Source organism: Pangasianodon hypophthalmus, chromosome 12 (assembly GCF_027358585.1).
Source record: "Pangasianodon hypophthalmus isolate fPanHyp1 chromosome 12, fPanHyp1.pri, whole genome shotgun sequence".
Taxonomy (NCBI): Eukaryota; Metazoa; Chordata; class Actinopteri; order Siluriformes; family Pangasiidae; genus Pangasianodon; species Pangasianodon hypophthalmus.
This window is the reverse complement of record NC_069721.1, coordinates 13,772,090-13,797,111: the sequence shown is the minus strand read 5'-3', so window position 1 is coordinate 13,797,111 and position 25,022 is coordinate 13,772,090. Positions and strand designations below refer to the sequence as shown.

The 25,022-nt window shown below is 38.7% G+C and overlaps 2 protein-coding genes across 2 annotated transcripts; one reads left to right on the top strand and one right to left on the bottom strand.

The window, feature by feature from the left end:
* Positions 1–1,248: 1,248 nt before the first annotated feature.
* Positions 1,249–14,703, top strand: timp2a (TIMP metallopeptidase inhibitor 2a). Its single transcript, XM_026915327.3, has 5 exons — positions 1,249–1,678; positions 9,510–9,610; positions 9,696–9,804; positions 11,728–11,852; positions 12,142–14,703. Exons 1-5 carry the CDS (start codon positions 1,552–1,554, stop codon positions 12,337–12,339), a joined length of 660 nt encoding a protein of 219 aa, XP_026771128.1. The 5' UTR covers positions 1,249–1,551; the 3' UTR covers positions 12,340–14,703.
* sfxn2 (sideroflexin 2) lies at positions 14,680–24,941 on the bottom strand. Its single transcript, XM_026915702.3, has 12 exons — positions 24,789–24,941; positions 22,167–22,348; positions 20,116–20,286; positions 19,754–19,852; positions 19,515–19,590; positions 19,326–19,411; positions 19,165–19,225; positions 17,371–17,437; positions 17,123–17,172; positions 16,894–16,943; positions 16,741–16,788; positions 14,680–16,595 (listed from the first exon to the last, which is right to left on the bottom strand). The coding sequence occupies exons 2-12, from the start codon at positions 22,322–22,324 to the stop codon at positions 16,496–16,498; spliced, it is 966 nt and encodes a 321-aa protein (XP_026771503.3). The 5' UTR covers positions 22,325–22,348; positions 24,789–24,941; the 3' UTR covers positions 14,680–16,495.
* Positions 24,942–25,022: the final 81 nt, after the last annotated feature.

Genomic DNA, 25,022 nt, shown 5'->3' with positions numbered 1-25,022 from the left:
GATGCGATAGTTGATACTATTACCAATCCCATGTCTCTGGTGTGCTTTTGTGCATTTATATGAATAGGAACTAGATCTTTAACAGAACAATTTCAGCTCATGTTAAGAGTGAAATTGTTTTCAATAGAAACTGTCTTTTTTTCCCCCCAAAGTTTCCTTTGCATTTTGTTCATTGGTTCATTGTGGTAATAAGTCCATCATGATTTTCCCTTAAGTATTACAGTTATAGCCTTCTGCCGGTCATTAAAATTAGAATGCTATTCTTGACTGAGCTTTATTAACCCATGAGGAATTATAGATAATAAAGTGTAGTGATTTACTGACACATTTACTGGAATGTGTTGTATTACTCGTTTTCTGCTTCTCTGTCACAGTCTTTCGAGTTAAGACTGATTAGTCAATAAATTCCACACAGCAGCCTGTCATTTTGGAATTCAAGATGTAAATGTTTAGTGTGATAACTCTCTCATAACATTTAAGTAGCATTAAATAATATTTTTGTTTTAGATTGTAGCTTAGTTTGAGTGACACAGTAGTGAAGTGGGTAACATTGCTGCTGCAAAGTGCCAGGATCCTGGGTTTGAGCCTGTGCTTGGGTTGCTGTCTGTGTGTGCAGCTCACATATTTGCCCTGTGTTAACATTGGTTTATTTCCCCCAGATTCTCTGGTTTCTTTCCACTACCCAAAACACAGTATGGAGGTATAAAGATTGGCTGTGCTGAACTGCCCCAGCCGTGAATGAGTGTGTGAATGGTGCTCTGTGATGGACTGGTGTCCCGCCTGGATGATGTTGGAAACCACTACAAAGCTATCATAACATTTGTGATAAACTCCATGTCTATTCCATCATTGTCAGTTTCCAATCATGGCACAGCTGTTGGCAGGATATTTTTGGTTGGTGGACTGTTTCTCAACCCAACAGTATCACTGAAGTTTTTCAAACCCTCAGCCATGCTACTGCACATGATACACTCATACCAGGACCTACAGCACATAATCATGTTACTACCATGTCAGTGTTACTGTTGTTCTGTAAATGGTGCACCTTATATCTGCCTCACAAACTGGGCAACAGATGGACACAGGAATACAGTCAAGATATGGATATCTACAAAGTGGATCTATATGAAACAAATACTGACAAAATATTCACTTTATTCCTGACCCATCTCTCTCTCTCTCTCTCTCTCTCTCTCTGTCTGTAGCAGTATGTTGGAAGCGCCCACCTCTGGTCACAGGAAAAGAAGGAGGAGGAGCACAGACAGACTAAAAGCATGATGATCCTGGGCTTCAGAATCTAAAACACACCCGTGAAGGGATACAGAGAGGCTACAGTATAGCAAAGTGTGTTTTATTATCAGCAACCCAGTTCCTGTTAGACTTTTTTTAATCACCTAGGCGCAGCGCAGCCGCATTGGACGCTCTACTTTTTGTTGTTGTTGTTTTTGTTGTTGTTGTTATTGACTGAATCAGGGCGGGCGATTCAGTCTTCAGCCCCGTGTGTATTTGTGTTTTTATTTTTGCTGTATTAAAGCTGTAATAAGCGAAGAGATGGCGTGTGTGAGCGGTTTGGTGACCACCGTGGTGTTGCTGATTCTCTGTCGGGTGGAGGAAATAGCAGAAGCGTGCAGCTGCTCCCCTGTGCATCCTCAACAGGCGTTCTGTAATGCCGACATCGGTAAGTAGAGAGAGAGAGAGAGAGAGAGAGAGAATAGAGAGGGGATGTAAGGAAAAGACCTGACACGAACCTCAGTGCTAAGAGCAATGGCTACTGCTGACAGGACGGAAAGCAGTCGGGTGTTTTGTGTGTGCATGATGATGATGATGATGATGATGATGTTGTTTATAAGGAGTTTACTCTTACTGGTTACTGAGTCCATATTTCATATTATTGTGGATGCCACAAATAATAAGTTTCAGTAAATTCAATTCTTTAGAAAGGAAATAAATGACCTTCTCATTCATTTTTTTTAAGAAATCTGATTGATAATTTTTTTCAGCTCTCTGATCAAAACTTGGCTCATCATACACATTCTTAGAAAGAAAGAAAAAAAAAAAAGAAGTTGCTTCAGGGTTCTTTGGAAGGGTGCTGGTTATAGCTTTCTTAAAGACTCTTTCCATAAATAAATGGCATATGATACAGGGTCCTGCATAGAACTTCAGAAGGACAAACCGAGTAACCCTTTCGGGTGATAGATGCAATTCTTTTTCAGAGAGTCTTATAGTCTTATCATACAAGTCCTATGAAAGCAGTTGCAGATAACTTTGGAGCAGCAATAAGTACTACCCAGTAGATCCAGTAGACCCATAACTCAAAAGGTTCTTTGTCTTAATTATCATTGTAATCGGGTAATGTTTGGTTTGTATTAAAACTGGAGGGTTTATGTGCTATTTGGTTGTAATACATTTTCAGAGACTGTGGGTCTCTGATGTCTCGACTCTTCTTCATTACCAACCATCAATAGTCCTGTACACAGGCAGTTATCCTTTTGACTCATCATTTGCCTAAGCCTGCGGCCCACTTAAGGCTGGATGATGTTTTGGGGGCCTGCAAAGGGGACATTGTAAAAATAAATGTTTCCAAAATAATTTAATTTGGAGCCCTTTTCTATTCATAGGCTTTGTCATCTCTACCCATTTCCTCCTGAACAAACAAGCTCAAGTATCAAAAGTAGGTCTCAGTGACACCTTTATATGCTCTTGACAAATGTTGCTGTTATCCAATTGTGTATTTGGGATTTACCATGTGATTAATGTAATTTTCTTGCCCGATAATTTGCTAAAATAGATACCTGATATGCAGGAAAATGGTGACACTGAATGTTTAGCTTATGGGTCCGTTGTTTAGCAGTGTCACAGTTGAAGCTGAGCAAGATTCAGTTTGAATCACAGCCTGAAACCAGCACCCAAACACTATGACACATTCACACCATGCTGCTGGTCTGTTTACTCACACTGTCTATTTGCAGGCTATCAATTCATCAGTGGTCACAAAAGTGTTATGTTATTGTTAAATAATGCCTCCTAGATGAGCAATAACCAGAACTACATGTCTTCATGAATGACAAGCAACACATAAGGCATAGGCTGATGTATAAATGTATGTGTTATAGTGCAGTAGGAGATAGAAAGATATAGGCACAGACAAAGGCATAGCTATAGACTAAGGTCTTGTACCCAAATTCCACATCTTCCCTCTTTCTCTGGAAGCTGACGGCTGTTTTCTGAACTGAAAGGTACTGCTCATAAAGTCTGAAAAATTGCAGGAATGTTTTATGTCCCACTGGGACTTTCCCACCAGTCTCATGCTTAATTCATTGGGACAGTATGTCCAGAGACTGTAGACTTGATACTACAAGCAGCTGGAACAGGATCCAAGCTTTGCTATGAGCTGGTAAAATAAAAGGAGGGAAATGCAGACAGCCAGACTCTCTCAGATGGTGTTTTTATAGGGCTCATTGGGTGTAGTTCGATTAGTGCCACACCCCTCTTATTCAAGGAAGTGGAATTGTCTGAGAGCTTCTGACATCTGGCTGACAGTTTTGGATGTGCCTGAGAGGAAAAAGCTATGAAAGTCAAGGAGCTTTCAGAAATATGCAAGGCATTCTTCAAATGGTGAGAATAGCCCACTCTCTCTCTCTCTGCTCGAACTTTGCCTCAGCTTACTGGCTCTAAACCTGGAGTCTTGAACAGTGAGGGTGGTTTTTTCCTCCACCTATCTGTGAACAGTTAACTTTAAGGCTTCTTCTATGAGGGTCACTAGTTTCATGACTTTGGACAGCAGATGGCAAATAGCAGTGCTAGGTGTCATATTTTACAAAGAGTATAGAGGCCTGCCTCATTGATATCCATTAATCTACCCTCTGAGGTCATTCAGTTTTGTTGCCAATATTCCCGTCAGTCTGAACTCAATGTTAATGAACACTGCGGTTTATGGGCAAGAAGACTTTTGCAAATCAGAGTCACTTTAGCCTTATTAACTTTTGGTTCTCCTTCAAATGAAACCCATTAGAAAAACACAGCTTATTTTAATGGGTTCCATTATTTACCTTACAATCCACGGTTACTGTGTCATAGGAAAACATGCAGGGAGGCTGGATGGTGACTGGAATTTTATTTATTTATTTATTTATTTATTTTTGAAAAATTCCAAGTTTTATTGAGTATAAATAAACACTGTTGTATGTACAGGCCATTATTTCTTCATGAACTGCTAAGATTTATCATTAGTGACATAGATACATCTTAAGATATTTAGGTACAGGTATGACTGAAATTTCCTTGCGTGCATAAATATGTGGAGAAAATGAGAAAAAAAACCCTTTTTACAGAATGTGGTCAGAAATTGTGGGGTTTACCTGGCTCTGTTGTTTATGTTGGAAGGGCACATATGACCACTGTTTTTGAAGCGATCCCATTTCTTGTTTATCAAGGTCTAAATAAACCATTTACAAGTTGTTTGAGTCATATTCTGGCTTTTCAGAAGTAGGAGTAACTAATCTTTCTGATGAATCACATCTCAAGTAAAAAGATGTATTTAGCAATGCTACAGATGCAAATTAAACTGATAAATGCTCGGAGTCAGAAATACATATTCTGCTGAGTCACTGCTACGAAACTACAGTCTGTGCTGAGTAACTCTACAAAAATTTAGCTTGATATTAGTCACAAAATCATTAGCTGACAGTACCATGTTAAAAATACTAGTGAGGAGGCCATCAGTAAACCACGTAATGTGACTATACCTAAATATCTTAAGCCCAGTGTTGATTTTTGACCACTCAGTCTTACTTTAAGCATTTTGGTTGATACATGCCAAACATCTAATCAGGCCTGGCAATGGGAGATGGAAAAATGACAATGAAGCAGCTAATTATTAAATGGAAAATACTAAAATGTTTGTTATGTCTACAGTCTTCAACTGGAATCACACTTGTTTCAGTCACTTTGTTTAAGCAATGCATTTAAAACTTGAACACAGTGTGCTAGACAGTGTGGTAGAGGTGTGTACCAGCTGCACATGAACTTCAGAAACATTCACAGGACTGTGTGACTTTGTGCAGATAACTGAAAACCTGTTTTCCCTCCTGCAGATGTTGTGGATCTGTTTATTTCAGTTTCAGTACTTTCGTTTTTTTGTTGAGTCTTGTGATATATAAAGATGTAGATGGGAAATGTGATGATCTAGATGGACAGTCTTCCTTTCTGTGTACTGTTGCAAAGATTGGGAAATGGATCTTAGACTTTGTCAACAAAACTTGACTCAACTCACTGTCTTTCCACATCCTCTCTGTTCTTCTCTTCTAGTTTGTGCTGGGTCATGGACAATGGTCTCCAATCATCAGTTGTCCTGTCTAGTCATTTTCCATGGTGGTTAACCCCAATGCCATAGAAACCTGCTTTTCTAACCAACAGATCTTTATTAAGGATCCACAGTGACAATGCAGATGAAACCATCTAGCTGCTTTCTCACTGTGAGTCATCCTGCAGCTCTTTTTACTCTAGCCAGACATAATCAGTTTAGCAGATCTGTCATCCCCTTTTGTGAAGATGGTACAAAAATATTATAATTAAAACATCTTTACTTTTTTATTTTTGGCTGAAGATGACAGCTTTAACAATGGTAAGACAGCTGAAACAACAATGCTAGTGATTCATGCTTCACAAAGTCAGTCTTGATGGTATAAAGGCTGAAGGATTTTTGTGTCTTTGATTTTATAGAAGCACTTAAAGGGCTGTACAAGTGACAAATATTTCTAGCTAAAATAAATATTTTATCAGAAATCTGTTAGTGAGAATGCAAGCCAACATAATATTGGTTTTTAGTTTTCTAGATCTTAGGGCAGTTCATGCTCCATTCTGATGGATTTAGTAATGTTTTTGGCCTGTGATCACACTGAAATGCAGGGAACTAATCATCTAATTCATCTAAATATCATCTAAGTTGAGCTATTGTCTAAATTCAACAGATCCAGTTGGATTTAGACCTAACGAGAAAAGAGACATGCCAGTAGCATTAAATTTCATTTTACTATCAACCTTTCAACAAAACCTATAGTGTTCAAGACAATAATATGCTCATATAAAAAAACAAACCAAATGGCAACTGGCTGATCCCATAGTCAGTGTATATTCTGTCTTTGGTGTGTAGTCAAGGGTTTAAATGTGAGTTAAGCATGAGCATACATGGGACAATAAATTATCCAACCACAAGTAAGGGCTCTAGTGCTGTGACTGGCATTGAGCCAGCAAGAATTCACACTGTGAAAAGGGCAAGTACACAGTGCTGAGGAGAGATTGAATTACTGTGCTTTGTTGTGTCAGGACGCGTAAGTGCTTGAATTCAAGAGTCTCAGTCAGATGGAGATTGAGCAGAAGATGCTAAGCCTTGTGTCTGCTGGTTAGTGCATAAACTTAAATGTCATCCTTGGGTCTAGCACCATACATTTTTTCTCTTATGTTGTTTATGTTGGTTTTGTGGCTAAATTTTAGAGACAAATTTGCAGTATCTGTTGTAGTGGTATATCTATGGTATTTTATGACTAGCAATTGTTTATGAATTTACCTTGATCCAAGCTCTACCTACAACATGCCATTTGTAGTGATATGCCAAGATGATGCTATTTAATTGGCCTGCACACTATTGCCAAGTGACCTTTTGGTGTCTAAGAAAGGTGGACATAAAGGTAGGAGTGGATAGAGCCATTTGGGGCCCAGAACTGGTCATGATTGCTAAAAGCTGTGCAATGGAACAACCTCAGGATGTGGCTAGTCCTCGTGGTGGGTATGCTTTCATGGAAACTATGAAACTGTGATTATGATATGTGCATATGTAAGAGAATGTGGGTTTTAACACGATTATCGGAGAGCAGGAATGTGGTCAGAGAAAAGATCATGTACTGGAGGCGATGCTTGTAACTTCACACAACATCAGATGGGCAGAACCACTGGGAAATGAGAAAATTTGCAAAAAATACAGTAATCGTGGAAAGCATATTGCCAGGATATTAAGTGAGAGATTTTGAAAAACACTAGACCTACTGTTTTTGCTGCCTAGCTGAGAAGTCTTTGGACCAAGAAGTCAAATAAGCTTAGTCCTCAGAATGGTTATGACTCGTATCCAGTCATAGCATGGCCCTGATGTTGTGAAACTCTAATGTAAAGGCCTTATCAATTAAAACTCATAACTTACATCTGTTAGGGCGTTTTGCACTGTTTTTATTTTTGCTTTGTCATTGCAGTAGGAGTTTTGCCCACTCACAAAACTAATAGTCCCTATATTTGGACATGTGGGTGTAAAACAGTCTAACTCTTTCAGCCAGTTAATGCAAATGAATGACTCACTAGTGCAAAAACAGTTCATACTGAGCCGTATAACCTGTACTATTAGCATGTTAGCATGCAGCATAGTCCAAGTTGCTAGTCATAGAAAGTGTTGACCTGCACAAAAAAAAGCATGTGACTTCGAGGGGACTTTGTTCAATTTAAAGAGCCACGATCCCTTCATATTTGTGTCTTTTCCAGCCCATTAAATGAATCCATTATTGTGGAATGATGGCTGCTGTGTGTGTGTGTGTTTAAGAGAGATTACATTTTTTTCACCGGGTTATTTTGTCTCTGCATGCTATATCCATGGCCTCATATTTTCCATGGTGAGCAAATACCTTCAAAAACAGCAGCTGTTGCACACCATGGAGTCATTCTTCCATTCTACTCCCTCCATTGCTCTTCCACCTCTGTATTTGCTCTCTCATTGCCATCATGCTCGTCCTTGTCATTTCTCAAATGACCTGTATCACTTCTATCTGTTTATGTAATATAGACAATCTATGATCAAACATACCCCAGCCATCTGTGTTCCTTCTTCTTATTTCTCTGAGTTTTTACTTTAGTAGTTGACAGTGTTCCTGAATATCCCTCTATTAAAACAAACTGTACTGCCAAAACAGATGGCAAATCCTTGCAGCTGGCAAGCACTGATGCTGAGGAGGAGACGACACCAGAATCCAGAAGTAGCTCAGTTGATGTCTTAATACTTTGTCAACTCATTTGCTGATCTGGGTTGTGTTTTGTTGACTGTGCTGTAATATTTAAGACTGGAAGAGGTCTGTAATTAGGACAAACAGTCATTAGGATGTTAATGAAAACCTGCTTGAAAAGGTGTTTACTTCCATCTGCAGGTGGTTCACTATATCCAGAGGAATTTAACCAGGAAGTCCTTTGTTGCCGGTTATACTGTTCTCTTATGTATCACCTATTTCCCAGTGAGAGCTTCCACCAAAAACCGTAGCATTTGTCCAAAGGCTGCATACAGAATAGCATACCTATGTTTAGCACCATGACATTTCAAACACTCAAATATATAGCAATTTCTTTGGCCTAATGCCTTTTTGGCATTCTGGTCAAAGCTACAGATGAAAAATCAGCCTTATTTCTTTGCCTATTTTTAGCTTTTGCTACTAACACCCAGACACATCAAAAACAAGATTATGATAGTCCACTACCATGTCACCATTTACAAAAGAACACAAAAAAATTACCTCACAAAAACCCTACCTTCAGATTTCAGAAATGACTTGCTTGACTACATTAAAATTAAAGCATTAAATATTGCACTATAGAAATACTATGCTTTGTTATCAGCATTTAAAACTGTCAACAGTCACAAAATCAAACATTACAATGACGCACACACACACATGCATGTGCATGCGCGTGTCTATATTAGGGGGTTACATCATTGTTTATTTTAGCGTGAGAGCTGTGTTCTCAACACTGTTGTTCACAGGTTTCCTAACACATCAACTTGAATGTGCTGATATTACAGAGGGTGGGACTGAGAACTTTTAGTTGCTTGGCTGTTACAATGTGCTACTATTCCATACTTCTACAAACAGCTTTTTGACAACTATGAAGGAGACTTAAAAAAATAAAGAGGGATATAAAAAGCAAAAGAACTGAGGAGTCAGCGGAAGGTTGCCATGTGTCAGCTCCTCATGTGCAGGCTTCGCTCCCACATGTTGGCTGATCTGACAAAGAGAGCTTCAGACAGCAGGGCAGCTGCAAACACTCAGTTTGCAGGAAATGGGATTTGGGATGGGGGCATGACTCTTTATGTGAGAGAAATCAGTCACTGCTGTTTAGGCAAGGCCTCAGAGAGATGGTGACTCCCTTACAGAAGGCCAAGAGACAAAAAGAGTCATGTGCACTATGATTATATGCCTAACCTAACCTAAAATAACAAGTTGTGGTACACACATGTGCTTTTCATTTAAATAATCATATTAGGCAGGTGTAAAGGTGGTAATTCATTCATTCATCTTTAGTAATTGTTTTATCCTGGTCAGAGCCTCTGGGGAACACTGTTTGAGGTGGGATACACTCTGAATGGGACCATACACACACATTCACAAATTTATTCACATAAATATGGGAATCAGAATAAGAATAATAGAGATTTAGCTAATTAATCATTGAATGTATTTTTAAATTGTCTTTTTCTGTAACAGTAATCAGAGCAAAGGTGGTAGGAGGAAAAGAGGTCAGTGCCGGGAATGATATTTATGGCAACCCTATCAAGAGGATCCAGTATGACATCAAGCAGATTAAGGTAAGGAGAGAACAATGATTTGTCTGATTTTTCTTAAGGGTACACAAATATTTAGCTTGGCTCATAAACCTGTTTTTTTCCCCAGATGTTCAAAGGACCAGACCAACACATTGATATGATCTTTACTGCACCTTCTTCAGCTGTGTGTGGAGTAACCCTGGACACCAATGGAAAGAAGGAGTACCTCATTTCAGGTAGAGTGTGTGAAATTCAGTGGTGTGCATAGTGTTGTGTGAAGGCTAGTATGTCATTTCAGGATGTTTAATGAGCAAACCCAAACCACAGGGTGCTATTAGTTCCTGAGTGGCTGCAGAGCACTCTGGGACATCCAGAACTTGTGCTCGGTGGTTAAAAGGAGCAGCGACTGGCTGAATGATATACAATATTAGATTTATATTTAGATTTGATTGCTGTCATCTGTGAACCAAATGAGCTGCTGATCAAACAGCAGAGAAAATGAAAGGTCATGAAAGTATGAAGACAGACATCCTCTGGTTTCTCCATTTCAGACTGATTCAGCATAGCCCAAATTACAGAGTGGACGAGGCAGAGGGCTGCACAAGGTAGCAATTGCCTTGTAAAGCTGAAGGTTTAAGGAAGGAGGGGGTACCATAATGAGGGAAACTGGGCTTGTAGCTCACAGCAACTGCTGAGGTTGTGATTTCAAAGCACACATACCATACTTACTGCGCAAATACAGCATGTGAAAAATACTGTATGAAGAAAATGTAGAAGTAATAGTACACAAGGAAAGAGCATGTTTCAAACAAAGTTGATCAGCTGATATTTGAAATGATAGATGATGTAATTGTTGTTGAAATGTAAGATTCATTCCATGGGATTCTAAAAATAATCATTTTTGTCTGGTAGCCAAGTCAGGGCTTTTTGCCTTACTGACTGATCCTCTAGTATTCAAACACACATGCCGGGGGCAGCGTTTGGCACACCCATGCACTCTGTGGCTGTATACACTTTTAATGTGGGCTCTGTTGTTAAACTCTAACAGAGCTAGCCATCTATTAATCTAGCTATCTAATGTAATAAAAAAAAATTGTCAATTAATAGCATAATGACAATTACGCCATTAACTTTCTTTTAGCTTAATTGTTCTTTTTTAGTCTTGTTCTCAGCATGGATCAAATACTTTTATCTCCTTTACTCATTTATGCATATTGAAATTCTGATGAAATGAGTATCTGGTATGGAATTATTATTATTTTTTTTCTCTGAAGATGACTGTCATCTGAGTGATACCATCGAATGCTTATACTCATGATAAGTTTGTCAGACATACACCAAAAATAACAGGCCCCTTCCACACAGCTCTATTTTTATCTATGTGTCTGTCTATCTGTCCATCGATAAACATAATCTTGTTTATGTATCCTCTCTTCCTGCAAAGTCCTCCACCCTGAAGATTTTTTTAGAGTGGCTTTATCTCTCTTACAACGGACTGACACTGTGGACTCCTTCCATAAATGTTAACATCTCTTTAGAAAGCTTCTGTGTATATTAAGTTTAGATTATGTGGAGCATGCGCCATACAAGTCCCTGTGAATAAGCTGTTATTATAGAAACAATAATATATTGGAACGAGCACATTAATATATACCTGTGATTTACATTACAGCCAAACTACTGTCAGAGCTTCTGTTATAAGCAACACCTTCTGACTGATCAGATTTGAGAATTCAACAACACTGTGGTATAAATAAAAAGAAAATTCCAGGCCAGAGTCGCTGTCATGCAACACTGATATCTGAGGAACAAGCAAGTTTACAGTTTGCTGCCGTTACTTTAACTTACTGCAGTTACCAGAATGTGTAGCTCTAGAACATGGATGTCTTTTTTCCTTTTCTTTTTGTCTCCCATAATTAATTTATTTTGAATGTTTTGTGCCCAATCAGAATTTTGACTTGAGCTTCAGTAGACTTAGACTGCATAATATGGGATAGCTGACTCTAAAATGGTACAGTTTTTATTCTAAACTACGTAAGATTTTATCTTTGTTTACTGTGTACTCTTATGGACAGTTGTTATGTCTATCTATTTTTACAGCTGCTACTTCCACATACTGCTGTGTCTACATATTGTTTTGTCTGACATGCATTTTCCAGGAAAGGCAGATGGCAGTGGGAAGATGCATGTGACTCTGTGTGATCTCATCATGCCCTGGGAGTCCACGAGTGCCACCCAGAAGAAGAGTCTGAGCCAGCGTTACCAGATGGGCTGCGACTGCAAGGTGATCAACATAACAGCTCTGTCTGACACATGGAAAACATTTATACTTCAGTTGGGTTCAAAAGAACTGTCAGAATTGTCACAGCTTTTCACATTATCAACATTAAGGTGCTTCATAACATAGTATGTTTCAGATTCCACAGTTTGGGATTGTTCAGTATTAAACAAAGAGAAATTTAACAAGCAGTAGTAAACTCAAATAATCTTAAACAAGAAGACATTGTGCCCTAAATAACACACAATTGTATTTCATTATGGTAAACTTGACTGTTTATTTTTGCTGTGACCAGATCACCCGTTGCGCGGCCTTCCCCTGTGAGATCAGCAGCCCTGAGGAGTGCTTGTGGACAGACTGGGTGACGGAGAAGCTCATTCACGGACGCCAGTCTGAACACTACTCCTGCATCAAGAGAGGAGATGGTTCGTGTGCTTGGTACCGTGGAAGTGCTCCACCAAAGAAGGAGTTCCTGGACAACGAGGACCCGTAATAAATCCATGTACAGCTCTATACAGTGCGATCTAAAGTTCATTAAAATAACATATATTAAAGATGCAACATAAGTTAAAACAAACAAAAACTGCACCAAACAAAATTTAGATTAGAGTTACAGTTTAATGAGATATCAGAACATAGGTCAGTGCAACTGCTCAGAAAGCTTGTACTCTGTGTCATCACCATTACATGATGGACAATCATAATTTATGAATACTTTCTGCCCCAAAAGCGCTTAATCATTTTTTCTCTAAATGACCGAAATGGCCTCTCAGTCTGCAAACATTTGCAGACTCACAGCTCATTTCACATTTATAATTTCTTGGTTTCCCCACCCCTCAACTAAAGAGACAGTTCAAGTGTTACTCTTGCAAATGTAGTTTCCCAGAGCTATGGTAATTGGTCGAGTCAAATACATGGTGAGGCAGGACTTCCCAGAGAGTTAAAACATTGACTGAGATCAAATGAAGTGCATTAAAACATGGATGCATGGGTTGTTAGAAAAAGAAAATTAGAGACCAAAGTCATTCCACATTGATTTGTGAGAGACAAAGAAGCTTATAGTTTGCTGCTGACCAAATTTCAGAATGTTAGTGCATGGGAACAAGTTGTTTCTCAGAATCCTTCTTAGCTGTATTGTGTTTGCTTTTAACCACAAAATCTGAGCGTCCCTATTGGGGAAAATAAAGGAGTGATAAGGCAATACCATATAATCAGTTTGACACTGCTTGTCACTATATTATTAGTTTCTTTCTGATTTGGTACATGGTATTGTGTAACAGAAAGAAGTCGGCTTACCTTACCTGGTGTCTTCATTTCTGTGTTATTTACTTGTTGGATATTAACTGATTCTGTCTATGCCTCTATCTCCGTTAACATTCTTTCTCTTGCAACATGTATACCTTTGTCTTGTCTGTGCTATTTTTATAATGTTAGATATCTGCCTTTTTACAAATAATTTCTCTGAAATCACTCTTGATCCTTATTAAACTTTTATTGCACTTTGTAGGACCTGCTACAGAACTGAATGCTCTTTTCAGGTTTTGTAAGTCTTCTCGCTGTCACTAGAATGCCATTTAATGCCTTTTATGCTTATTTACAAATGACATTGTGATGTTGCTGTAGGACGTAAGATACTGAGGTTTCATTAACAAATGCTTGATAGGAATTTTTCTAGCCTTGGACTGTAGTGTGCCATCAGAGTCTCTGCATATTGTTTGTTAGTTGATGCGCCGCTAGAACGTTTAATGAAGTAGAGCTATGTAAGACTTTAGTTGCCATGGTAATGGGTACACCCCAGTTTTGCCCTTCACTTATCAGACTGATTAGATTAATATTTGAATGACATACACGTTCTTCTGCATTAGGGGAGAAGGAAGGTTTCTTCTCTGCTTTACCAATAAACACAGTTTATTGGTTGTCTTGAGAGGAAGGCACAGTGAATTATGTTTTTGTAACTGTTCCCTGATTGGGCACTGTTAAGTCATGTGATAGACAGAGCAAGGTGTGAGGGTAGTAGTTGCTAGGCATTTTGACAGGGTGAACCATAGCACAATGAGAGAGACTGAGACAGAAGGAGGGAGGAAGAGCAGACCACTGTGGAACAGAAGAGAACAATCATTTCTTTTTTCAGTGGGTTGGGATGATTGATGCTTTAATGCTAACGCTATTTTGTGTATTTGTTTAAAGGTACTGAGGCTGTATAAAATTAACACAATGATGGCCTGCCAAACACAAGCGAGCTTTCAGAGGGTTGTTGCTCAAATTGATGCCTATTCTAGTCTGGCCAGCTTTTTTTTTTTTTTTTTTTTTTTTTTTTTTTTTTTTAAAGGCTGACAGTGTTGAAGAAACAGAATTTGCTGGCCTAAACAGCTTACAGTGTTGTGGAGAAGCCATGCTTTAAATTAAAAAGCATTATCACTAATGTTTTTCTTCTGACCTTTTTATAACTTGCCATGAACATGCTTGACCACCTATAAATACTTACATGAATCTAATGTAAGGATAGTGCTGGCAGTGTTTAATATACATCATGCTATATCTACATTATGGCTTTGTATTAAATGTAATGAAATATAAACAGCATAATTTAAATGTTTGTTGTTGCTATGTTTCTATATTTTACTGTCATTAGCTTTATTTTGTATGTTTTTTTTAAACTAGCCTTTGTCTTTTCCTTTAAAGATTTGCCGAAAGTACAGTAATGCAGGACCTCTTGTGTGTTAAGCACATGAGAGAGCAGTTGTATGATGAGAACCAGACTATGCATGTCTTTGATGCTTTGTGTAATTTCTTATGTGGATGTTCACTTGTTGGGCAAATTTACAGTATTAGCAAAAAATAAAACTGTTAAAGAACATTAGGCTGTCTGGCAGATTCTTCAGTTAGTCATATGTTTCAGGCTAGTAAAAAGTGATGAGAACTTTGCTGATGCCTGCATGTCAGGTTTATCACAGACAGTAAACAGGCCAGAGCAGCATGAGGTCTGAAGCCTACTCTTTCTTAACCAATACAAAGCACACTTCAGAGTCCCACCCTCTGGTCCCCCAAACCAGCTGTTCCCAGCCGCAAACCTCCAGTCACACAACACAAATATTAGTCTAATAGCAGCTCTCATTTGCTTCCTACCAGAAACAGTTTTCTACAAGATTTTCAAGATGGTCTTCCATGGTGTAAAGGTTTGCTTTAAAAGCCATTTGCTTTTCAGCCTAGACAACAGCTGAAGCACATCAACCATTAACCTGACTGGAAATGAAACACTTCCCTCTAGTGGCCAGAGTGCAACACTGCAGTTTCCACAAGCTCGAATTGACAGTGCAGTAAAGTTTGAACAACACAGAGCTAAAAAACTATACTATACTATTCTATGTATAAGATTTTGTTAATTTAAATATTTGGAAATGAATAATATATAGTGTGCGTACTCATGAGGGAATGAGACAGACTCTGTCAGAAGAAAGATGACCAAAGAATTTCCAGCCAAAGATTTTTTTTTTTTGTACACAAGGCACACCTTTCTTTGGAACAAAGAAAAATAACACATGAATAACACTTTAATACTGTGGCATGGCCTTATGACATCATTCAGACAGATACTCTCAAAATGTATGTAATTTATAACACATTTTATATCCGTGTGTTAAATGTTATAATGAGGGAGAAAAAAAAACAAAAAAAAAAACACCAGTCTTGTAGAGCACAAGCTAAATCACTCTCTAATCACATGATGTACTGCTGTTAACTCACCCTTACAACCTTATTACTGCTTTATTACTGCACAAGTCTGCTACTAGTCTATGTTTTAACACATAATATGGGCATTTGATCAAATATAACAACACACTGTAACACAAAATGAGTCATCCGTAACTGAACAAAGGTTTGGTTTAAAAAAATAATAATAATTACCTTGTTTTATCACCTTTTTTTGACCTTGAGAGTGTTTGAGTTTCCACACTTGGCCAGCTGGGTATCTGGTAATTACCTGAACTATCCAAGTAATCAAATTAAAGTAATCAATCAAGCATTAATGCATATAACCGTTAAATGAAAAATTCCTGAGAGATCAGTATGTAACAGCAGTTCCCCTCTCCTTATTCACTATTAATAATGGCTGTAAAACTGCTCATGACCACATACATCAAGGAAAGGCTCAATTTCTACATTTCCTTATGGGCAATTACTTGTTGATCAATAAAACTAAATCAAGTAAAACAATTATCTACCGTAAACATAATAAAGGCATTTTCAATGTATTCAGTTCTATAACCATTGTTCCATCCAACATCAACCAATTCCAATAAAACATAGTCCATATTTGATTAAATTCCAGCTCACAAGTCATCTGATCCAGGAAATCAGTGCTCACCTGCTGATTGCCTGGCCTAGCTCAAGAGTTGGAACAGAGCAAAAACAAGGATGTGATGAAGGTTATTCAGAAGTAGGCCAAAGGCCTCCAATTTATAGCAAATGCCATTTCCCCCCAAACATTGTGAAATAATGTAGAAAAGTCATACAATTAAAATATTAAAAACCAAGCTGTCCCATGTGTATGAATTTGAGTAACCAGTGACTTGCGCTGGTCTTTCAGGACTGGCCAAGATCAGGACCAGACGATGTTCCTCCAGTCTAAGAGAAGCAGGTTAACAGTATCACAAGCCCTTGTTGAAATAAACATGGGTGATGCTGTCACCATACTGGGAGATGATGGATTCTCTGAGCTCTGGCTCCAGCTTGGACACAGACAGAGCGCTGGGAAACAGAAGCAATGAGATCAGATTGTGCTTGGTTGTGCCAATCTTATAGGGTTGCTGATGGATATTATTATGCATGCTGTTACTTCACCCAGCCTAATGCTTGTGGTTAAATACTAACGTGCATTAATCTTCATATTTACCATCTCTGTGGAAACAGTGAACATGCTGCAGGCACCATGAAGATCAGGCTAAAAAGAGGGAGAACTGATGAAAGATTTGTTTTTACAGTAACCTTATTTAGCAAAAAGACAGTTGCTAATAATATAACTATGATTTAAACAAATGTTTCTTACAATACTCCAACCATCATCACTTGCAGTGGTGCATGGAGAAATGTAATTTTCTGTATTAAAAATAGAAAAGAAAATATATAAGGGGAGACATTAAAAAACAATGTAGTATATTTAAGTAAGAGAATAACAAAATGCAGGCCTCTAAATAAAGTTTAAATGTTTATCAGTATAAGGTCTCTGTTTCTTACAGTTACGCTTATTTACTGTTTCTTACAGTTGATGAACGTACCTGCATAAATCTGTATCTTTCTAGTCTCTCCATTATAATAGGGAGGATGACTGGAGGGAGAGAAATTAGACAGGACTCAGAATTTTCTCTTTTTACAGTAAGAAAAATCCATAAAGTTGCCAATACATGGCAAACGTGTATGGGTCTGTTTTTTTTTTTTTTTTAAACCATTTAATCTTCTTTAAGTAAATTTAGTTTACAAGGGCAATCACGTATACACATGCCACCAGCCATTTGTCTGTACTTACTCATGCCCGGTGCCGCCATGGTGATTCGGGAAATAACCACCTGTGTGATGCCCTTTACTGCTGCTTTCTGTGGCACATGGAAAGAATGACAAGTTACTCATCTGTTATCTGAACAAATTAACAATAGCTTGATCATATTTTATCAGCATAGTAGAGTCTAGCAGTGGTGTTTAATCTAAAGCTCAAGCAGACAAGTACCTGGCAGAAAAGCATGTTTAACAACCAGAAAAAGAAAAAATTCTTCTTTTTGACTTTCACAAAACAAAATATTTCATTTATGTACATTCACCATTCACTTTATTAGGAACACCTGTACATTCATGCACTTATCTAATCAGCTAATCACATGGCAGCACCATGCATACAATTATGCAGATACAGGTCAAGAGCTTCAGTTAATGTTCACCTCAAACATAAATGGAGGAAAAGTGTGATCTCTGTGACTTTAACCATGGCATGGTTGTTGGTACCAGATGGGCTGGTTTGAGTATTTCAGAAACTGCTGATCTCCTCTGATTTTTCACACACAACAGTCTCTAGAGTTTACACAGAATGGTACAAAACACATCTTGTGTGCAGAACGCACAACACATCAAACCTTCAGGTGGATGGGCTACTACAGCAGAAGACCACAAAGAACAACAATCTGAGGCTATCATGGGCAGAGATTCAGCCACACTGGACAGATGAAGACTGGAAAAAGACCAGGTGATTTTTTATCTAATCTTCAACTGTCCAGTTTGAGTGAGCCTGTGCCCATGCTGGCCTCAGATTCTTGTTCTTGGCTGACAGGAGTGGATCACAATGTGGTCTTCTGCTGTTGTAGCACATCCACCTCAGATTTCGACCTTTTTTCATGCTGAGATGCTTTTCTGCTCCCCACGGTTGTAAGAGAGTGATTATTTGAGTTACTATATCCTTCCTGGCAGCTCGAACCAATATGGCCATTTTCCTCTAACCTCGCTTAACAAGGCATTTACAACTGTTGCTCACTCAATGTTTCTTGTTTTTTGCACCATTCTGTGTAAACACTAGAGACTGTTGTGTGTGAAACTCCCTGGAGATCAATGAGTCACGTCATGGTTAAACATATAAAGGGAAAATAATGATGCTAGCTAAACTTGAATATCTTTTATGCATGATGTTACAACAGGACACACATCTTGGAGCCAAACATTGGACAATGACTTACTGACTTTTTTGTTGAGCATATCAGACATTGTAATGCCTGTGCTACTAAACCTGACAACCTACATTCACACTAGCAAGCAAAAGGCAACCATTTATTTTCTACTGTATGCATGTTTGCAACACGGAGCCAGTATTTCAGCAATAGCTGCAAACAAAATTGGCAAATGAATTGAGATTTTGTCAATTCTGTACAAATTAACTGTGACAATATAAAGCAACAAATCCAAACGACTGGCTCAAAAGATTCCTCAGAGCAATCTTATGGTACATCATCAGTTATTATCTGCAAATAGTTCCCATTTAAGCAGTCACTACCCACCCACAAGGGAAAAACAACACGGGACATGACTTACTTTGACTTACTTGCTAGGGTGAACTTGAGGTTAGGAATCGTAATAGTGCAAATATGCAGACTAACAAGGACTTATTAAAGGCTTGGCTGAAGACCTTTCAGAATATATGAAAGCATAACGACATTAATGCCAGTGGTAATCACACATGATACAGACACAGTACAAAGTGTGTTTCTTTATGGATTTGTTTTGCTTAACATTCTACTAGTGATTATGAGGTTCCTTTCTGGTACTAGCATCAGTTACTCACTCTCGAGTCACCAAGTTTATTGCCATTTTCATCTGTGACTGCAATGCCATTCAAGATCTCCCTGCAAGAGAACAAAAATATGAACATGGAAAGCAAAACCAGCTAAATACAAAACTATTTGTTCAAAATAAAAGGACACTATCAAAGTGGACAGGACTCACTGTTGTCTCATCATAGGGATATTTACACAGTTAGCTGCAGCGACGGCTGCAAAAGGCACCCAGCGAGCCACCAGAGGAGGTGCTTTCTGGAGAGAAATCAAACACGAGTATGGTGATGTAAAATGGTGCTAAACTGTTGATAAAAGCATAACATTATGAATGACATTAAACTTCACAGATTGAGAATACCTTTGTGTAGAGGTTCAGACCCACAGCAGTGGCCAATGCGGTGCTTGTTGCAGTTGCATAAGCCACACCGATCTGTCTGGAGGAGGCAGAGAAACACATGAGAAAACACGCACACAACCCACTGCACTGCTCCTGCTTCCAAAATAACTCACTGTGACACTCCTCTGAGTTTATATTCAAATCTGTTATTTAGTCACTGATTACTAGAATGCAAAGTATTGTAAGTGCAAAATATTTACTTTGGTGTGATGGGGGAGGCAGCGTTGCGGTTGGTATAGTTGACCAGAGCATTGAAGGACTGATTTACCCACTGCCAAAACACCACAGCAGGCACCGTCCTGCAGCAACACACACAGAACCATACTCAGTCATTCAGACAATATATTATCACATGCACAAATAACAAAACTTGCACAAAGCCATGATATTAAAGGAAAAAGCAATTCACAGCATCAGTGAAGCTAAGAAAAAAATGGTGTCATTAATAAATAGTCTCACTTTTTACTACTGACATGTTATTTTTTTATACTGAAAAAAATACAAGCAACCTCAACAATCCCATGCTTAAATGTTTGAACTGTGCTTGTGCAGGAGCTTGGACCTGTAGAACTGCAGCATGAAGCCGGTGATGGCCATGCCACCTGGCACTTGGAAAGACATTCTGCCAATCAAGTTCATCCTGTCACCAGTATCAGGGTGAAATGCTGAGTCATAGAGCTTCTTGGCATAATGCAGCTGTTCCTCAGTTGTACCTGGAGGGATAGAGCCCGCTCTGGAGAGAGGAGGAGGAAGAGGAAGAGGGAGAGGGTTAGGGTGGGAGAACAATAGTGAGACAGAGAATTAAAAAAGTTCAACTGCACTGAAAGTTTATAGCCTTCAATCTAACACACTGCACAACTTCCAAGGAAATACAAGTGTCCAAATAGAGGCTTTGCAAAGTATTCAGACTCATCTATTTTTTTTGCACACTTTGTTAAATTATAGATATAATTTAAAATTAATTCAAATTTACGTTTTGGCCATTAATCTCCACACAATAATCTATTATGACAAAGTGAAAACCTGTTTTTAGAAATAAAAAAATGAAATCTCTCATCAAGTTTGTAGACACTTGGCTAAGACACTTCAAATTGTGCTCAGGTGCCTCCATGGTTATCTCGAGATGTCTCTAGAACTTGACTGGGGTCCACCTGTGACAAATTCAATTGAATGGACACAATTTAGAAAGGCACATGTCTGTGTGTATAAGGTCTGACAATTTACTGTGCGTGTCAGACCAAAAACCAATTCATGAAGTCCAAGGAACTCTCTGTAGATCTCCATGATCAAACTGTATCAAGACATAGATCTGGGCAAGAGTATAAAACAATTGCTAAAGCTTTAAATGTTCCCAGGAGGACAGTAGCCTCCATCATTGTGAAATGGAAGAAGTTTAGACACAACCAGGACTCTTCCTAGAGCTGGCTGTCAGGACAAACTGAATAACTGAGCTAGAAGGACCTCGGTCAGGGAGGTGACCAAGACCCAGTGGCCACTCTAACAGAGACTCAGAAGTCCAGAGAGATTGGAGAACCTTCTGAAAAAAAAAACAACCATCTTAGAAATACTCCATCAATCATGTGCTTATGGTAGAGTATAGAGACAGAAGCCACTCCTGAGTAAAAGGTATATTAAAATGGCAGGCATTTAAAAGACTCTGAGAGCATGAGGGAAAAAATCCTCTAGTCTGATAAGACAAAAATGTAACTCTGTAGGCTGAGCTTCAGATACTGTTCATCAACTGGCTAATAATGTCCTTATGGCGAAGCAAGGCTTTGGCAGTGTCATGCTATTGGGGTGTTTCCCATGAGCAGGGGTGGGGAGACTGGTCAGAATTGACAGAAGAATGAATGCAGGCAAATACAGGAAGGTCCCTGAGAATAAAACCTACTCCAGGGTTCACATGACATCAGAGCATACAGCCAAGACAATGCCAGAGTGGCTTCAGAACAAGTCTCTGAATGTCCCAGAGTGGCCCAGCCAAAGCCCAGACTTGAACCCCATACATTATTTGTGGACAGACCTGAAGATAGCAATTCACAGACGCTCCCCATTCAATCAGATTGAGCTTGAAAGGATCTGCCAGGAAAAATGGGAGAAACTGCCCAAATCCAGGTGTGTAAAGCTTGTAGAGACTTACCCAAGAAGATCCAAAGCTGTTATTGCTGCCAAAGGTGCTTCTACAAAGTACTAAGTAAAGGGTCTGAATACTTATCTATATCAGTTTTTGATTTTTAGCAAATTTGCAAAATACTTCTATAAACTTTTTTGCTTTGTCATTATGGGTTATTGTGTATAAAAGGAGGACCAAAAGTTATTTAATTTTAAATTAAATATACCTGTATAACACAATAAAGTGTTAACCTATAAAATAAAATAAAAATCTGAAGGGGTCCGAATAATTTCCAAAGCCACACTATATTTGTCATGTCCAATTTATGCAAACAAACCTACTTTCTGTACTCTGCTTCTGAGCTGTACTAGATTCCCACTTCGAGAATGGACCTTGCATTATTAGTGAGTTTTGAGGTATTAAAAAAAAATTGCTGGAGTATTTCTCTCATGTGATACAAATTCCATTACTCATATGGTTTCAAGGTTGCTTTTGCTTACCTGCAACTATCCACTAAGGCTTTTGCTTCATCCAGTTTGGCATTAGACAGGACAGCGGTGCGGCAGTCCGTAATGTTAAAGAAGTGCTTGAGACGGCCTATGAACGTGGACTGATCCCAGCGTGGAGCATCAATATCAAAGCCACTCAGAGCTGCCATGGTGCTTTCTCCTGTCTCCAGGCACTAAATCAACACAGCACAGAAAGACACACACTGTATCCCTTCTGACCTCTGAATGTTAATGGCTGGGAGATGATTGTGCAAATTCTGGTAAATGTATGGACTAAAAGTTAATCTGCATTTTTCTACACTTCTGCCAGCTAACATTTTAGCTCTCATCAATCATGACCTTACTCTGCTTATGCAAACTATGTCCCCCAAACAAACATTTTAAATGGTGGATATTTACTCGAAGTGTAAATATATAATCCTATAAGTGTAAACTAACCTATATTGTATGTTGTGAACATTCATTTGCATAATAAGCAGATAGTATGGTTTAGCAGTAAATTATGTTGTACCCAAGACTCTCTGTCCTCAAAGTCAGACCTTTACAAGGACAAATTTTATTTTAAAATTACAAGGCTTCTTTGGCACCTTTAGTTACAGCCTGTAAGTTTAGCCAGCCATGAGAGTCAATATTACAGGTCAAACAACAGTTAAACACACATAGAGGAAAAGAACAAAGCTGAACCTTGATCTGCATTAGCAGTGAACTCTGCTTAGTGTCACAGGGTACAGCATACCGTATGCAGACTGACTGAGTGTGACCTAGTTGGAAACAGTTACGTTTGCACAACCCTGTCAATTTATGCATATCATTCCCCGTTGAAACTTGTCATATCTCTGCAAGAGGGTACACTAAAATAAACGAGCACATCATCAAATGATAAGTCATATTATATTATTATTCTCTGTTTCCAGTAGCCTCCATGTTGTCAGTGATTAGATGAAGGCATTTTCTGCCCAAACTTTGCATTAAGCAATGACTAGGAAAGCAAACAACCACAAAATGAAACAGAACCCAGCACAGATTATATGTATCAAGTAACAAAAGTGATATGAACTCACATGGATCCAAGTTCTGATTTGAATTACTACTCTCACATATTCCGAATATGATCAAAATCTTCAGTGTGTGCAAGCAAAGCAGACTTTATATGCCTATGTTCTAGGAATCTGTGCAGATTTGAAAACTCATCCACACCTAAAGTTACAATAATTTGGCCAATCTATGCAAGAGCTTCACTTAGCTGAGCATGTTACAGCCTGTCACACTTAATAAATGAATTATTTCAAGTCAATTATTCCACATAATTCTAAAACATATAACGCTCAGAAATGTACTATGGTCAGCAGTGTTGTGGCAAGTTGCTAAAGTAAGAAAAAGTACATGAAAAGTTAGAACTTGAGTAGTAGCCAGCTATGTATGGGTGAGTAACTGCCTCCATCAAACTGCTTCAGTTAATCAACAGTTAGCTTTGAAGACAACCAAAAAGCCCTGAAGCATTTGCAATTTTGTGTCTGGGTACAACATTTTTGCACTACATGTTGTCGATTATGTACACTGCTGTCTGAGACCTCTGATGTTGCACCAAGGCCTTGAAGAATGCCATTTTTTTTTTTGCTGTAAACTTGGATATGGCCAGACTGACAATAAAAACTCTACAATGTAATTTAAGATAGTGTTCCTAAGACCATTTGAAATGTTCTAGTCTTAAAATTTATTTAACTTTATTACAGTGAAATCTCACTTTATTACAGCGAACTCTCACATTGTTACAGTTTCAGAAACGTGAATGTGTTTACCTGTACGTTAAGATCCCCTTGTTATTTCCACATTTTAATAATTTTAAGTAACAACACATAATATTACAGTGTTACCATGGGACTATAAGCCTGACTCCAATGACAAGCTGTTTAATGTGACAGTGCACATGAGTAAACACTGTGGTTTTTAAAACACAGAACATTACTGGACACTTTATTAGGCACACCTTAGTTTCACCTTATAGAGACAGCTCATCTTTTAAATAATTATGCACAATTTGTTTACTGTAGGAGAAAGTGTGCATTCTAGGAACAAGTAGATTGATGACAATTTAATAATAATAATAATAATAAAAAACTTGTGAATCTACTGTGTAAGTGAGGTCTACTGCTATGGTGGGCAGATAAATAACAGAACCCCACAGTAAATAACCTAACCATGCAGAGAGGAGAGAATAAAAACGAGCCTTGTTTTTCCCACCATGAGGAAGACTTTTATAAAAGGAGATCTTGGTCGGATCAAAGTGGTAATGAACTGCAGCTTTCACAGCAAACTTGCCACGTTGGACTCTAAGCTAATCAGACAACACAGCTGATGAACAGCCTGAAATGCACACCGATCTTTACAATCTGCAGAACTCAGAATTGTTTATCTGGAAAGTTGCATCATCAGCACTAGCAGGAAAGGTGAGAGCCGATCTAAGGTTAGCAGACTGGGCTTGCTGGAAGTTTGGCTTGGAACCGTAAGGCTCATGCTCTGGCTGCACTGATCTCACAACCTGGAAACATTCCTCAACTCAAACTCAATCCTTCTGTAGCTCAGATATTAAATGCTGGGATAGAAAGCACTTACAGTATGACTGGGTGTCGGTGGAGTGGGTCTGGAGGGTGAGTGGCTGTAGTAACACGGCGCGGGGTGTCGGTGCAGGTCCCTGTAGGCTCGCGGAAGCACGTGGCACCTCCGCTGCCAATCACAGAAACGGGCGGATCCCTGGGCTATAGGCACTAAAATGAATTATGTGCAGTTCAGTCTAATAAATGCAAGTCTCATTTACAGATTCCGTAGATTTCGTCCTGCTGCAGCACA

Excerpts from the sequence above, each read along its gene's own strand:
- sfxn2 (XM_026915702.3), bottom strand. The coding sequence starts at position 22,324 with ATGGCAGCTCTGAGTGGCTTTGATATTGATGCTCCACGCTGGGATCAG. Across the intron at positions 20,287-22,166 it reads GCCTTAGTGGATAGTTGCAG|AGCGGGCTCTATCCCTCCAG; the intron begins GTAAGCAAAAGC and ends TCCTCTCTCCAG. Across the intron at positions 16,944-17,122 it reads AAAGATACAGATTTATGCAG|AAAATTACATTTCTCCATGC; the intron begins GTACGTTCATCA and ends TTTTTAATACAG.
- timp2a (XM_026915327.3), top strand. The coding sequence starts at position 1,552 with ATGGCGTGTGTGAGCGGTTTGGTGACCACCGTGGTGTTGCTGATTCTC. Across the intron at positions 1,679-9,509 it reads GTTCTGTAATGCCGACATCG|TAATCAGAGCAAAGGTGGTA; the intron begins GTAAGTAGAGAG and ends TTTCTGTAACAG. Across the intron at positions 9,611-9,695 it reads ATGACATCAAGCAGATTAAG|ATGTTCAAAGGACCAGACCA; the intron begins GTAAGGAGAGAA and ends TTTTTTCCCCAG.